We start from the raw sequence: 15,481 nt of genomic DNA on the forward strand, positions 1-15,481 counted from the left end.
GTCAGAATGTATGAGTAGATTTTCCATCGTGTTGTGATTAATGTATTAAGTCACTTGTGTACTTTAAAAACTACATTATTTTCATAGCGCTAAATTAGAATTCTAATTCAGGAGAAGCTGCTATTTGAAGAAGGGGTAGTGAATGAATATATCAAAGTACACAACATGAAATCTGTACCTGGGGAAAGGGCACCTTTTAAAAAAACCAAGAACTTTGATATAGCATATCTTTCTTTTTTTTAAAAAAACCCACCAAAACAAAATGATAAAAGATATCCATTGCATAGGAATTTAAATATAAGGCCAAGCAGGAGACTAGGCATAATAAAGATCATAAAAAGAGCACTGGGGTGTCAAGATGAAAGTAGTTCCATTGGAATTGCAATCTAGTTTTTTTTAAAAAATCACAGTATGCTCTAGTACTACAGACAGTGAATGTCAAACCATTTAATTAATTTTCATACTAAAAACCAATACTGACGTTTGGTAGAAGTAGAAAACTAAAAAGTTCATTGTTTATACCTGAAAAATGTGTAGCACCACAGTGCTAGGTACGTACCTGATGTTAGAGATTCTACCTTCTGCAAATAATGTAAAACTTGCCAATAACTGTAAGATCACTCATTACTGCACACCACTGGAGGTTTGCAGGCTTGCTTGGTGTTTAATTCTTCAGTGAAAAGATTCCACCCTGCAGAACCTTCTGTCACTGAACAATAAACACTGTCATCAATGAAAATATAACGAAAGCTCTTCTACTACTTGCTATTGCATAAGGGTAGATTCTAAAACCAATAATGTTTATTATTACTAACTCACAGCACTTTCTCTTTGGAAGGTAACCTGTAGGCTTCCAAGTATTCTTTGCATGTATTAAATATAAACATACATATTTAACAAATCATCTCTTGACAGTTCAAGTAGATTAAATTGTTAAAACTGTTTCTCATTATTTTTGAGCTATTAAAATTAACTTCAAACTTTAATTTGTATTATACAAGTAGCTTACTTCCTAGAATGGTATAGTATATAGTAGTGTCAGATAAAAAGAAGATGTTAAAAGTACATTAACTGGGGAAAGCTGAACCAACATTTTAACAGAAAAAGTGCATAAACATGTTAATGCTACAAATGTGTTAACTTGAGGCCAAAACATCTTTTGGGACCTAAGCAATACTATTGTACACATTATTTTACATATTTTGAATCACCCAGATGCCACAGGTCATAGGGTTATATCATAATTTCATCTTGATTTGCATGTATTTTTGAAAATGTATTCATTCAAGAATTGTCCAGTGCTGTTTTGTCAATTCATGGCGTAACTGCAGCTCTTTTATCAACGCTTAAGGAGGATGAATAGAAGATAGGGTTTTTTTATTTTACGCTTTTTGTCGGTGTTTCAGATTCTGTAGATTGCCTCCCATCAGTCCAAGCTTCCCGTGTGCTCTTCAGTGCTAGTGTTTTTTGTTGGTCAACTACAACATAATCGACTCTTTCATCAGCCACACTGCTGCCTGAACCACTGCTCTTTGTCTGGAGAGCAAAATAAATAAGAAAGGAAATGGTAAGCTAAGACAAGTTTATGGGTTTGATTCAACATCCCTTCCCTTGCGTAATTTCTGCAGATTCTGCTCCCCAATTACAGCCCCTACTAAATTCCAGAATGGCTTTTCAGAACAAACAGGGCATTCCAACAATTCAGGAAGATGGAAAAGATCTGTTCTATTAGTGAAGCTATACTCACAGTTGTGGTACTCCCCAAGATACAGTGAGACAACTGTGTTCGCGAATATTACTATTTCTATGTTACTTTCATAAAATATAGTGCTATCTATGTCACCTACCCTCAAAAACAATACAACATAGAAAAGTGAGAAGTCCTAAGCTTAGCAATCATTTAAGGTTTTGTAGTGTTCCATTTTTAATGTTCGCAAGGTTTAACTGGTAGATGAATCAATAATTACTTGGTATACCAGTTTTAATTCATTAAGGCTCATAATAAAGGGCATATTCCTTCACTTTTTAAGGTTATTTTCATTCTCACATGTAGGGGAATGTTGATTGAAAAGGAAAAATTGCTGGCATTGCTTCTGAATATCTTAAGATGGCAACTAAACCCTACTCTAGCATAAGGGAAGATATGCTATTGCCAAGCCACATCAGCACTGTATTGACTTAACGCTGCCTTAACTCTGGCACCAGTGTAAATATGGGTGGCCACAGGGACATGTTGGGGATAATGCAGGGCATAACTGGCATCCTAAGCTCAGCTGTGTCCTATAGAGATCCTTCCACATGCAAACTGAATAAAGCTACTTGTTCTTGGACAAATACTTGGAGAATTGCATGGATACTGTTATCAAATTATCGTGCAAACTACCAAATGATATTCCAACAACTTGGTAACTGTTGTCATTCTTCTGGTTTTAAACAACACAAGAAGATGAAAAACACAAAACTATTAAGATAACTCATATTGCTCAGCCTCAGTTTTCCTTGACAAAAGGATTGATTTCAATCCACAGCTCTCCTTCCCCCCAAGGACACTCAATATCACCTAAGAAAGATGTTACCTGCTTCAGTAGCCTAGCTTGTTTAGCAGGAGTTCCACCCTTGGATCATAACTAGTCAGTTTTGTTTACCTTGCGAGGTGGGGTAGATTTTCCAGAATCTAGGTCCAGGTCTAAATACTCCACTTGCTTATCTCCTTTAGGTTTCACCATAGGACTGCTTCCACCATCAAGACTACTACTGCCAAACAAGACCTGAAGTTGAAATGAAAACAATTAAATCAGAAAATGTGACGATTAATGGGAATATAATTCTCAACATATCGGAAGCTGATGATTCCAATATATAATGCTGTTCCCTGTCTCTGAATAGCAACATCATTCAAAAACAGTGTTAAGATTGGGATGCAGCAGCAGGAATGAGGAAACCTGACCTCAAATTTTATCCCCATATCACAAAATCAAAATAATACAGAAGGAAGCATACCATTCGCCTGAAGCATGCAACACATATCTCAGTGATTCTCAGTTTTACATTTTCTTTATTTTGTAAGGTTGTCAAAAACAGGTTCAAGATATGGAAAACATTTACAGTTTTGACCACCACCCCATATCCTATAGCTGAAAAATTCAAAATAATACATGCTTTGACATGAAAGTGAAGATATAATCTACATACTGGGTCATCACTGGACTGATTTGGATTCATAGGTACATAATTCTCTTCACTGTCATGCGAGTCACTACTCGACGTTGTGCTGTGAACTGAATCAGGTCGGGAAGACAAAGGAAACCTGGAGGAACTAATTGACAAGAATTCTTTTTTAAAAGCCTAGATTTTATGTTTCTAACAAATATTAACCATTTCAAAGCAGTGACAGATTTGCATTGTCTTATAATACATTAAAAGCTACGATCCAAAGCATACTTCCTTGGAGTCTCATTGATTTCAGCCAGGGGTCGTTTCGTAGAAAAAGAGCTAGGGGAACTCATTAGCATAACTCATTAGCATATGCCACACCCCCTGACATCACCGGAAGTGTGTCATAAGGCCACACCCCCTGACATCACCGGAAGTGTGTCATAAGGCCACACACGCCGCCCCCAACGGTCCCGGCCGCTGCTGCCGGCCTAGCAAGGCCGGCGGGAGTGCAAGGAAGCCCCGCGAAGGCCCTCCCTGGCCCCAGGCAGGCAGGGGTGGGGAGAGGCAGGGAGGAAGCAACTTACCCTCCCTCTTCTCCTGCCTCCTCCTGGCTGAATGAGGGCCGGAAGCGGGGGGCAGGGCTTCGTCATGTGCCCCGCCCCCCGTACCTCACCCGGGGGAACTGCGATCCCCCGCGATCCCCCCCGAAATGACCTCTGATTTCAACTAAGCTGGACTTGCTTCTGACTCAAGATTTATTTATAAAATGTATATACTGTCGCTTTGGAGACCTGCTCAAGGAGGTTCACAAAACAAAACAATAAATTTAAGAAAATAAAATAATTGAAATTAGTAAACCACTAAAAACCCAGTCATAAAAACTCAGATCATAAAAAAAAAACTCAGAGGATTAACAAATTTAGTTTGAAACAGTACTGCACATTTAAAAGGACATATATTATAAATGCCTATTTCATATTTGAATAGAATACTATATTCTAGTATGAATGCATGACTTACTCTCGTGTAAAAGTCCTTGTGATGGGGGATCTTACAGGAGCTGGCAACTCTTCCCATTCAGGTAGAGGTTTTATTTCCAGAGGTGCTGGTTTTACTGCATAAGGAAATAAACAAGTTTGAACTTTGAAGGGAAACTGAACCACTGAGAAAATAATTTCACAAAGGAAATATTAGAACCCCCCCCAAAAGACTTAAAATACATTTTATTTCTCAAAATATTTGCGTATTATATACTTTGCATTTAATATCTGAAGTTCTGAAAGCAGGCAGTTAAATACACTTGTTTACTATATGGTCTCAAAATTTGTTTTTAGGCTCTTTTGATGGCATCCATGACATACTAAGGTAACTGGGGTTATGGCAGAGTTGCTTGTTTTTTAGCTCAGTTGTGCTCTCTCCAGAACACAGGAAGAAGAATGAAGGATTGAACTGCACCAACAGCAGTTCTTTAGATCTGCCTCCTCTTCTAAATACCTCAGGGTTTTCAGTGTCTGCCTGCATATGTGAGAGAGGTACCAGTCTAGCAGGTACAGGGTTGTTAAACATATCGAAGGGCCCTTGCCTAAGCAGCTGTACTAATTTTGTGGGTACTTCTTCATCTACAGAGAGAACAGGAAACCAGTCTCTGCCACAAATTGTTTCAGTTCATACATGTCAAACCACAGATTGGAATTACATGGCCAAGCCTCAGACTTTCGCTGACCCCCACACACTCCTATTTAATTTGTTACTTTTGCTTTATTGCAAAGTAAAGCACAAGTTTACATCCAAGTAATCAAACTAGATTTTGTTTTTGTCTTTCAAGCTAAGATTGCAAACTATGGTTAAAAATGACTTGTAATCCTGGTTTGTACAGAAAATTCACACTATAATTTCTGGTCTAGCTGCAATAGCAAACTACGGTTTGTTCAGTCTGAAGGCAGAACATAACTAACTGAACCAGAGTGCAAAAGAAGGAATGTGGAAGCACAAGGCTTGATCATGTAGCACATGTGAACTGACAATTCTCAAACTGGATCAGTTGAATAGGAAAATATTATTAGAGACCACTTTCAACATACAGGCAACACCTTAATTTCCGTTAGGTTATTAAGTACAGGCTAATCTGAGTTGTAATTACAATCTGAGCTATAATTACAAATATGACCTAACACTCCTAACTGGATCTCAGTACTAAATGACGAGTTAGGAAATTTCTAGTTAACAATCCACATTAAAATTGATAGAAATTATGCTACTTAAGAAATCTTTGATCGCAAAGCTGTATGTCATTACTCAGTGATTTTTTTCAAAGCATGCAAACATTAACTGGTGTATTAGCAAGGGTAGTTTATTTCTGTAAAAATAATGAAGCAAGCAATATAAGAAGTTGGTCACATAACATTAACTCCTTTTCACATAGGGTTTAAGCATTGTTTTAAAAGTGCCTTCAAGAATCCAGATATTTTCCTAAGAATAAGAAAAAACTCTTCCATAAATGCTTGTAGCAGTCTCAGGGGGACTGCACTACTTGAGAAGTGTTTGTTACTTCCAGGGCAATCTTAAGAACATTTTCTGGAGAGCAAGCCCAGTAGAATAGACCTGAGCAGGATTCTGGGTAGGATACTAGGCAGATCTTCCAAGGCTCTCTGTTTACAAGCATTTTAAATGATCCTTCTGTATGTATTGTATTTATTAGACTTTTATTCTGCTTTTCCTCCAAGGACTTCAACATGATATGCATTCCCACACCACCCCATTCTATCCTTACAACCCTTTGAAACAGATTAGCCTGAAAGACTGGTCAAAGGTAATCTAGTAAACTATGTAGCAGGTGACTGGTCAAAGGTAATATAGTAAGCTACGTAGCACAGTGGGGGAATTTAAAGTGCTCAGTTAAAGATTTAGGATAGACTACGTTATAATTACTTTGATGCACTTTAAGTAACTATTAATAAGGACTTGAAAATACTCCACATTGGCCCTTCAGGCCACAACTGCTAGCTATATAAACATGGTTTTCTGTGGCAGTGAAGCTGACTGTATCCTGGTCAACTTCTCAGAGCTGTTCTGGCTGTGGATATAATACTGTGGAAGTAGTAATGCCACTTCCAGTGACAGATCTCTCTTCCTGTATCTGGGGGTCCTTTACATTAGAAAATGTTAGTTAAAATAACCTAAAGGAAGATAAAAGCCATTTAAATATGAACAGTTATACAAATAAATCATGAATTAAGAAAAGATGCTTTAACATACATCACATTCCATCATATTTTTCTGCCGTGAGGATGCCTTTGCTCAAGCAGGAAATATTTTGGCTAATGTGCCAATGACAGGAGTAGCAATGACAATGTTTTACAAGAGTTTTGCTTTTAGAAAATATTTTCACAGTGTCCCAGAGATCATGCAGTGCCAGAGTACATACCCTTTCTTCTTGTAGTAAAGTCACCTATGGTTTGTGAATCTGTTCGCTCTAAACCATGTGGTTTAGGTCTTAAAATTTTAGGGCTCTGACCTAATTGGTAAAAAGAAGAGTCTCTCTTAATAAAATGATCTTTAAAAAAATAATAACTGGAAGAAATGGAATCCTATCAACAAGTTGCCAAGCCTCTAGCAAAAAGATGAAGCAAAAGCAAGCAACTGGTGGGAAGAGTTCTGCAGCGTGGCTGGGAGCTCATGCAAGGGCGTAGGCACTGTGCTCAGAAAGCATGCAGGGACGCTGCTTGAAGGAAACAACATGTAGAACAGGTAGAATGCCAATAATAAAATGAGATGTTATTTCATAAAAGTCTGGTTAATGACAGTATTCACAATGGGATTCTGCAGTAAGTCCCAAACTGCTGGGGCCTGGAAAAGTCAAGCTACGACGCTGGATACATCTATCACTGTTAACCACTGCAATCCTAAACAGAATATCATTCTAAGTCTATTGAAGTTAAATTAGCTGAAAAGGATGCAAGTCTGCTTAGGATTGCACTGCATGTCTGTCAAGACAAGAATACCACATGCAGCACTGTTTCCCTCCCCTTTCAGCAAATATGTGCCCAGGAACATCATCCTCAGGGAGGAAAGATGCCCCAGGATATGGGCATGGAGGCATCACCTGTGCCCAGACAGCATGGGTCCTGTACCTGACTCCCTACACTCAGCTACAGGGAGTATAGGATACTAGGAGGCACTATAAACTGGGCTGCCTTGCAGTTTTACAGAGAATCAGAGGTCATTTCGGGGGGGAACGCGGGGGATCGCAGTTCCCCCGGGTGAGGTGCGGGGCACACAACGAAGCCCCGCCCCCTGCTTCCGGCCGCCCCGCTTCCAGCCCTCATTCAGCCAGGCGGAGGCAGGAGAAGAGGGAGGGTAAGTTGCTTCCTCCCCGCCTCTCCCCACCCCTGCCTGCCTGGGGCCAGGGAGGGCCTTGGCGGGGCTTCCTCGCACTCCCGCCGGCCTTGCAGGTCCACCACCGGGCCCCTGATGTCAGGGGGTGTGGCATATGCTAATGAGTTCCCCTAGCTCTTTTTCTACAAAATGACCCCTGCAGAGAATGCCTGCCCACTGTGCTTGAGCCAGCTCAGAAAAGGCACACATCTTCTTGGGAGTATTTCCAGTGTGAATCCAGAACAAAGTTGTGCTGTAAATATCATTAGGGAAGTGCTGAACTGACAAGCTAACAGAATTGGTATGATCCTCAATTATAAGCAAAATAAATGCTTATTTATATCACTTTTAACTGTGTTAAACAACTTTAAAATACAGTCATTTTAATTAATTTGTCCACGTGCTATGCTTATTTTTTTTCTTTGTGAATCGTTTCCTTTATTTTAATTTAATTTAATTTAATTTAATTTAACTGACAAGCTAACAGAATTGGTATGATCCTCATAAGCAAAATAAATGCTTGTTAATATCACTTTTAACTGTGTTAAACAACTTTAAAATACAGTCATTTTAATTAATTTGTCCACGTGCTATGCTTATTTTTTTTCTTTGTGAATCGTTTCCTTTATTTTAATTTAATTTAATTTAATTTAATTTAACTGACAAGCTAACAGAATTGGTATGATCCTCATAAGCAAAATAAATGCTTGTTAATATCACTTTTAACTGTGTTAAACAACTTTAAAATACAGTCATTTTAATTAATTTGTCCACGTGCTATGCTTTTTTTTTCTTTGTGAATTTTTCCCTTTATTTTAATTTAAGTTACTTTCCTTCTGACTTGGTTGCACAGAGTGGATTCATAACTTCCTAATATGCAGAGCTGAGATCCACATGATATCTCTTGTGACAGAAATGTAGCAAGACCTATTGTTATGGGCAACCATTTGCCTTTGGGAATGAGCACCACGTAGCTCTCACCACTGGACTGTTGGAGAAACAACAGCCACATGAATTGGCCCAGAGATCATGGTCACATTCAGCAAAGTTAATCGAAAAGCACAGGTGAAACTTGTCCTTCCTGTAACAGTCAGTGGGATCTCATGGGCTTCTAATCCTCCAGACTGCAGGCCATTAGCATGTTAAACTTAGGGCTGTTTTCCAACATTAGACATCTTTTACACTGAACACACTTTCGGGGTGGGGAGAGCATGAAAACAACATTTAGATGATCACACATGATGGTCACACATGCATTATCACTACATGTGTGGCTAGTGAAAGGCATGTGTGCAATGGGTGTGGTAGAAAGCCCTTGGGAAATGCAATGTATATCTGCATGTGTTGCTTACAGGGATTAGCTGCCAGCCAGTATTTTCAGTGGTGACTTGGCAACCCAATATTAGGAGGAAAAGGAGAAACCATAACCCCAAGTGTAGCATATTTCTTTCCCCAAAAGAGCAAACGACAGTCATGATCATACACGGGGAAAGCAAAAGATGAATTCTGGGACTCCAGAGTAGAGCTAATCCTGTCTTTTAACTCTGATAACATGGGGCAACTTTGCTGATTTACAGCTCTGTCCCAGACTGCAATTCATCTGCTTTGACCCACAGAATTCAATGACAACCACAGATAGTTGAGACTCTTCCTGTCTTTTACAACCCCATCCCATGGGGCTTGTCTGTGCTCTGTTTTTAATCGTGGTACAGTAATGAATTATGCACACACACAGAGTCATATTTTTTACCCCACCATTCCTCCAATAAGCTCAGTACATGGTTCTCTTTATCCATTTAAATTTCACAACAACCCCCTGAGATTGGCTAGAATGACTGGCTCAGTGAGTTTCACAGAAGAGTAGTGATTTGAGCCTGAGTCTACCCAGTCCTAGTCTAACATTCTCAAGTTAAAGCCAATTACTTCTTTCTCACAAAAGCTCATATTGGACTTTTACTCATTTCTTCTGCTACAGACTAACACGGCTACCCATCTTCATCTATCTCCTTTCTATCCGAAGACTTAGCAGGAAGGAGCCATTAGATCAACAGTATAGAACAGCGCACATGTTCTAGTATGGTACAGTACAACCCTCTACTGAATTCCAAGAATAGCATGATCACATAAGATCAAGGAGAGGGGAAACTGGCCCCTAAATCTAACGAGCAAAGGGATCAAGCATAGACTATGGATCATGGGGACTACTGTATTTTCTCAAGCCTCCCAGCACTGCTAGCTTAACAGGTTTGTAAACTCGACCTACTTGTCCACTATAATCCAATAAATTACAATGTTTTAAAATTGTCAGCCATGGTGAGGGCTTGTGAAGGCAGAAACATAAATTTATTAAATTATTAAGAATGAATAAAGTAATGCTCCATTATTTAAATTTAAATTAACCAGATCATGTTTCTTTTATACTTATACTTTTATACAGAAACTATAATATCCTTCGCTTACATCAGTTAACATTCCTTTAGAAACAATTTATACATAGCGTATACCACCACTTAGTCTGGGTTTATCATTAATAATGTAATGAAATAGCAAAGGGTTGTGAAATGGAATACATATTTGGGATACTATAATCAGTTATAATAAGTCCAGTACCACCAGTAGTACTTGAAAGAGTTTTTCAACAGATTTTTTTAAAAAACAAGAGGCATCCCAATCACATTTTATCCTGGACATATTATTCCAACAGCCCCTAATTCAGCACTTACAGTCCCCAGTCTACCTTTCTACTAACACAGAGAACCTCTGTCTTGTCAGGACTAAGTTTCAGCTTGTTCACCCTCACCCAGTCTATTACTAACTCCAAGGACTGGTTTATAACATCAACAGCATTCTCAGAATTAGGTGGAAAAGTAGAGCTGGGTATCCATACTGATGACACAGCAGCTCATACTTCCTAATGACCTCTCACAGCAGCTTAATATTTATATTAAATAGCAGGGAGGGGGGTAAGACTGGGCCCTGTGGAACTCCATAGGTTGTTGTTGTTCAGTCGCACCGTCGAGTCCGACTCTTCGCGACCATAGGACAACAGCCATAATGAAGTACAGGAACCCCCACCACCACCTTCTGAGATTGATCCCCCCTCCCAATAGGACTTGAACCACCGTAACATGGTGCCCCTTAGTCTCAGCACTGAGAAGTGGCGCAGCAAGATACTATATGGTTGATAGTATCAAAGACTACTGAGAGATCCAGCAGAACTAGCAGGGTCACATTCCCCAATCTAGTTCTCAATAGAGGTCATCAACCAAGGCATCCAAAGCAGTCTCTTCCAAATCCTGGCCTAAAGACAGATTGATACAGATCCAGAAGATCACGCCAGTTCTTATCTTTCATCTATTCACACACAATTTCCCTTCTTGATGGTACACACATCTCAATCCAACCACACAATTATGCAGGTTTCTCTGCTAGAAAGTCCTTCTTGTTTATTTAAAATTATGCTAGTGGTATAAAAAACAAAAAAACAATATCACACAAATGCCACAGGAAAGAAAAGAAGATTGTGTTTAACCTGAACCTATAATGACAATGACATGTGGATATTTTTAAAAACCCAACTTTTTGGTCCCATTTTCGGCAGAAGAAACCTCATCATCTGTGTAAAATGTGCCAAGCATCAGACATTTAAGACACGGATGACCTTGCCTCAATACCTAATACTTAGACAAGTCCTTCTCAATTCTAAGTTTAATCTTCTGTAGATTTTAAAAAAAATTAAGTAAATATATATATATGGTTGGAACCCGTGGTTCCCTCCTATTGTGAGGACTTCTTCCATTGCACAAAGAGCTCCATTCCCCAAATCCCTCCACCAGAAGATGCCTTACTGGCCAACAGGGAACCACAGGATCCAACTAACAGACAAATGAAGTATTTGTTCTGTCTCTAGGCAGATGTCATTAATTAAACATGAGATTTACAATGGTGTTTATAATTTACCACTGCACATGAAATGTTACCCTGAACACACTGGCCAAATCCAGTACTACATCCCAATATAGTCACAAAGCTAGACATCAAAGGCATTAAAGAACTAGTTCTGAAGGGAAATTATGTGTCATAAATTGCTCCTTAAGCAAAATGCTACAGTGTGTAAGTGTGTGTACGTGCACAGATACCTGTGTGCGTGGACAGTTCTTCAATGTAATTATGACTAGCTGACTTTTCTCCATGAGTCCTTTTTAGTGTAAAGCACTATCAAATCGTGTTGTTTTCTTAAATCTTTCCGCATAATTTCTTTCTGTTTAAAAAACTCTGGACCAGGGGTGGCCAAACTGTGGCTCGTGAGCTGCATAATGGCTCTTTCACACATATTGTGTGGGTCCCAGCAGGACAGCTGGGGAACCTACATATAATTAGCAAACAAATATCATTGGACAAATAAATATAATTATCAATACCTGCTTTTACCACTTTTGTTATTATTTTTGGCAGTCTCATTTAATGTTAATAAAAAGCAAATTTGCATATTTCCCAGTAAAACGTGTAATATTTGTCCATGTCTTGCGGCTCTCAGACATCTGACATTTATTCTATGTGGCTCTTACATTAAGCAAGCTTGGCCACCCTTGCTCTGGACCATCGAGAATATGGCCCCAGCTTGGTAGAACTCTCTTCCTTGGCTCAGTTACACAGGGCCTGTAAGACTGAGATATTCCATTGGGCATATAGTTGAGGACAGTGACAGCTAGAGAGATCAGTGGCCTCCCAGGTTTTCCTCCCCCTCCCTTTATTTTCCACTCTCTTCTGGTTAAGAACCTCCCATGGGTGGAACATGACTTTATGTTAGCTACCTAGCTATCTGTGGGATAGATGTGTGACTCCCTCTGATAATGCTGAAGTTTAACTGTACTGTATGTATTTTATTGTTTTATTGTTATTGTATGTATTTATTATGTATTGACATATGTTGTATGCCATCCTGAGTCCTGCTTGAAGGGAAAATGGGCGGGATAGAAGTTTAATAAGTATTCCAATTAGCTTTGAAATCACTGTTGACCACCTCTGCATTGACCAGCAGAATTGACCTTAAATTGGTCATTAGCACAAACTACTTTAGGACTACTGAAGAAAAGGGCAATACTATAGATCACAAAATCCTCATTTTGAACAATATCTCTTTGAAATCCTTCCTATCACTGAAAATTCTGAGTCTGAGTACAATTCTTTTATCACAAACAGGAAAGTTTTTCATGCTATATCAATAATAAGATTATATCACAGCCTGAAAGTATCAAATGTATTTTGAAATATGAACACCACCCAGTTGTGCTGACAGAAGACAAGGATTATTTCAAAGTGAATTTCAGTTTGCTAGCAATGCTGCCTCCAGTGTACCATCACCATAACATGCAAGCTTTGAAAGGTTAGAGCAGCAAAAAGCATAATTACAACAAACACACACAAATAAATATATAATATTCCTAAAAGCAATATTGAAATGACATTCATTTCCAATGAAATTACAGTCATTTCCAAAAATACGCAAGACATGTTCAAAGATTTTGATTCAAAAACAACCCAAAGAAAAGCTTGCTTGTCTTTGGATTTATACAGAATATATTGTTCATTATACATTGACCCATGCTGTCAGCTCATGCAGCCTCTATAGAGACTTACAAGGCTTTCAAAAATTAATAGATGCTCTCAGGGCTATTTTTGGGCAGGAACGCACAGGAACGGAGTTCCGGCTGGCTCCCAAGTTGGCCACACCCAGCAGGAACTCATTAGCATAACAGGCCACATCCAGCAGTAGAAACTAATTAGAATTGGCTACATTAGGGGTGTGTGGCCTAACATGCAAAGGAGTTCCTGCAACAAAAAAGCCCTGGGTTTTGACAACAAACAAGGTAAATAGAATAAGAAGCAAAAGGTGGGTGTGGCTGGATGACCCCACTTTTGGTAACATGGGAATGCGGCCTAATATGCTAATGAGTGGTGCAATCATGGGTGTGGCCTAATATGCTAATGAGTTTCTGCTGCTGGGTGTAGCCTATTATGCTAATGATTTCCTGCTGGACTTTTTCTACAAAAAAAGCCCTGGATGTTCTTCCTCATTTATGTAAATAGCTTTGAACTGTGAGAGAGAAACATGGCATTGTAATGGAAAATACACATGCACAGATAACCCAGTCTAAAAGAGGCAGTGCAGACTACTAGATTGTTAGGTTACTTTTGAATAATAAGTTCTTTTACAGCAAATAACTAAGAATGTAAAACTGATACTCAAATTTCTCTACTAATTAGGGTTTTTTTAAATTAATGCAACATTTGAGCAACAGCATCTGTCAAAATAACAATGCAAACAAATTGTTAAAAAGCTGGGTATAATTCATTCAGACCACATGAACACTGTATTGTACTTTCACTATTCTTAAAAAATTTGCCAGAACATTAAGGTAGTTTGACTCAGATTCAGTACAAAAATTATTTTACAGCCCCTGATTGATTCACAGTTGTTTTCCCTAGGAAAGGTAGCAGTACATAAATTCTTGAGTGGTAAAAATTCTATGTGGCAACAATCTTCTTAGCTTTTAGATAACTATACTCTTATTTTCCAGATCTCATATTCATATTGCTATCTTGTTTTCTAACCAGATTTTTTTCTGTGAAAGAACCCCCCCACACCCAATGAAATTCTAAGTGATCAGAGAGCAGCTGATAACATGTACTTACCTTTCCTGTCTGGCTTGAGGTTCCTATCCACTGGTGGAGGTTCACATTCTGCAACAGGGACTGGTCTTCTGGGAGGGGTCTTTGGACTGGACCGGAACCCCATATGTGCTGGTGGAGGCACTTGCATTCCAAACAGCGAAAAGTCAAAGGTGCTTGGGGTCATGGGCATATAGTTCATTTCTTGGATGGGTTCAGTAAAACTACTAGAATGCTGCCGAGGGGGAGAATTTGGATTCATGGGGACATAATTTTCATCCAGTTCTTCACTTGAAACACTTCCCACAGTCAACAAGCTTTTGTTTTTCTAGAAACAATAGACATTTAAATGCAACAAATATAAATAACTTCCCAATAAGGAGAGAAACTTTGTTCTATTAATGTGCATTTCTTTTACCAAAACACTTAATCGACTCCAAAACATTTGTACAGTCTTTCCTCCTTGAACAGATCCAGGCCATGGGTGTAATCTATCTGGTGGCTGGAATTCAACCAAGCCAATGTACAGTACAATCAGCCTGAACAGCCAGGATCCCTTTAGATCCTCCTCCTCTTATTTCTTTTGTAACTGACTGCCACCAGTTGTACACTGTTTAGTGTTCTGGATGATGCAACAGAAACTTGGCAACCTTCTCTTTTCTCAAGCCTACAAGCCCATATGCAGGAGGACTTAGCTTGCTTCCCCACCCATTTGTTGTCACCCTATTATGGAAAATAATAAACTAGCCCACATTATATTAGACCAAGCACTTTGTGCAAAAGATATTTCATAGCCTCTATCCTTATTCCACAGCAGAAAATACATAGGAGTGTGAATGTTTGATGCATCATTTCAACATCAGAGATTTTATCAATACTTACAAAGTGGTTATGAAAGCCTTCCAGTGAGCTTGATCTGTCATTTGGAAATGTTCGTGGAGTAAAATAGCAGTCTTGAGAACCAATGTCTAAAAGAAGAGGGAGAAAATAAGCATTGTCTTCCCATCTAACAAACACATGCAATGATGTTTGACTAATCAAAGCAGGAAGACAAATTCACACTGTGCTAACTTTTCCTTGTCTATATTTGTTTTAGCAGCTTGTGAAACTTGTTGTTCTACTCCTGATCTTTAAAAGCATGAACACAACCTAACAAGAATTCAATAAAATTTCAGAGGACAAAAAGAAAATTAAAGTAAGGAATGGCCACATTCCTACCAAAGTATTACTATGGTTTACAAACAAATGTAGTGATGTCCCCCTGTAATCCAGTGATACA

At 38.8% G+C, this 15,481-nt stretch overlaps 1 protein-coding gene across 2 annotated transcripts in view; it reads right to left on the bottom strand.

Annotated features, from left to right (window-relative positions):
• Window positions 1–1,031: 1,031 nt before the first annotated feature.
• The window catches only part of GAB1 (GRB2 associated binding protein 1), a 107,951-nt gene continuing 93,501 nt past the window's right edge, over window positions 1,032–15,481 (bottom strand). The window contains exons 5-11 of one of the 2 annotated variants that reach the window (XM_015422922.1): window positions 15,085–15,170; window positions 14,227–14,530; window positions 6,581–6,670; window positions 4,177–4,270; window positions 3,193–3,316; window positions 2,646–2,768; window positions 1,032–1,536 (exon numbers count right to left, since the gene is read on the bottom strand). In XM_015422922.1, coding sequence (XP_015278408.1) covers window positions 1,378–1,536; window positions 2,646–2,768; window positions 3,193–3,316; window positions 4,177–4,270; window positions 6,581–6,670; window positions 14,227–14,530; window positions 15,085–15,170 — 980 coding nt within the window. In that variant the 3' untranslated portion in view covers window positions 1,032–1,377. The remainder of the gene's footprint in view (window positions 1,537–2,645; window positions 2,769–3,192; window positions 3,317–4,176; window positions 4,271–6,580; window positions 6,671–14,226; window positions 14,531–15,084; window positions 15,171–15,481) is intronic. The other variant, XM_015422923.1, reaches the window with a different exon arrangement.

Source organism: Gekko japonicus, unplaced genomic scaffold, assembly GCF_001447785.1.
Source record: "Gekko japonicus isolate JY-2015 unplaced genomic scaffold, Gekko_japonicus_V1.1 scaffold110, whole genome shotgun sequence".
NCBI lineage: Eukaryota > Metazoa > Chordata > Lepidosauria > Squamata > Gekkonidae > Gekko > Gekko japonicus.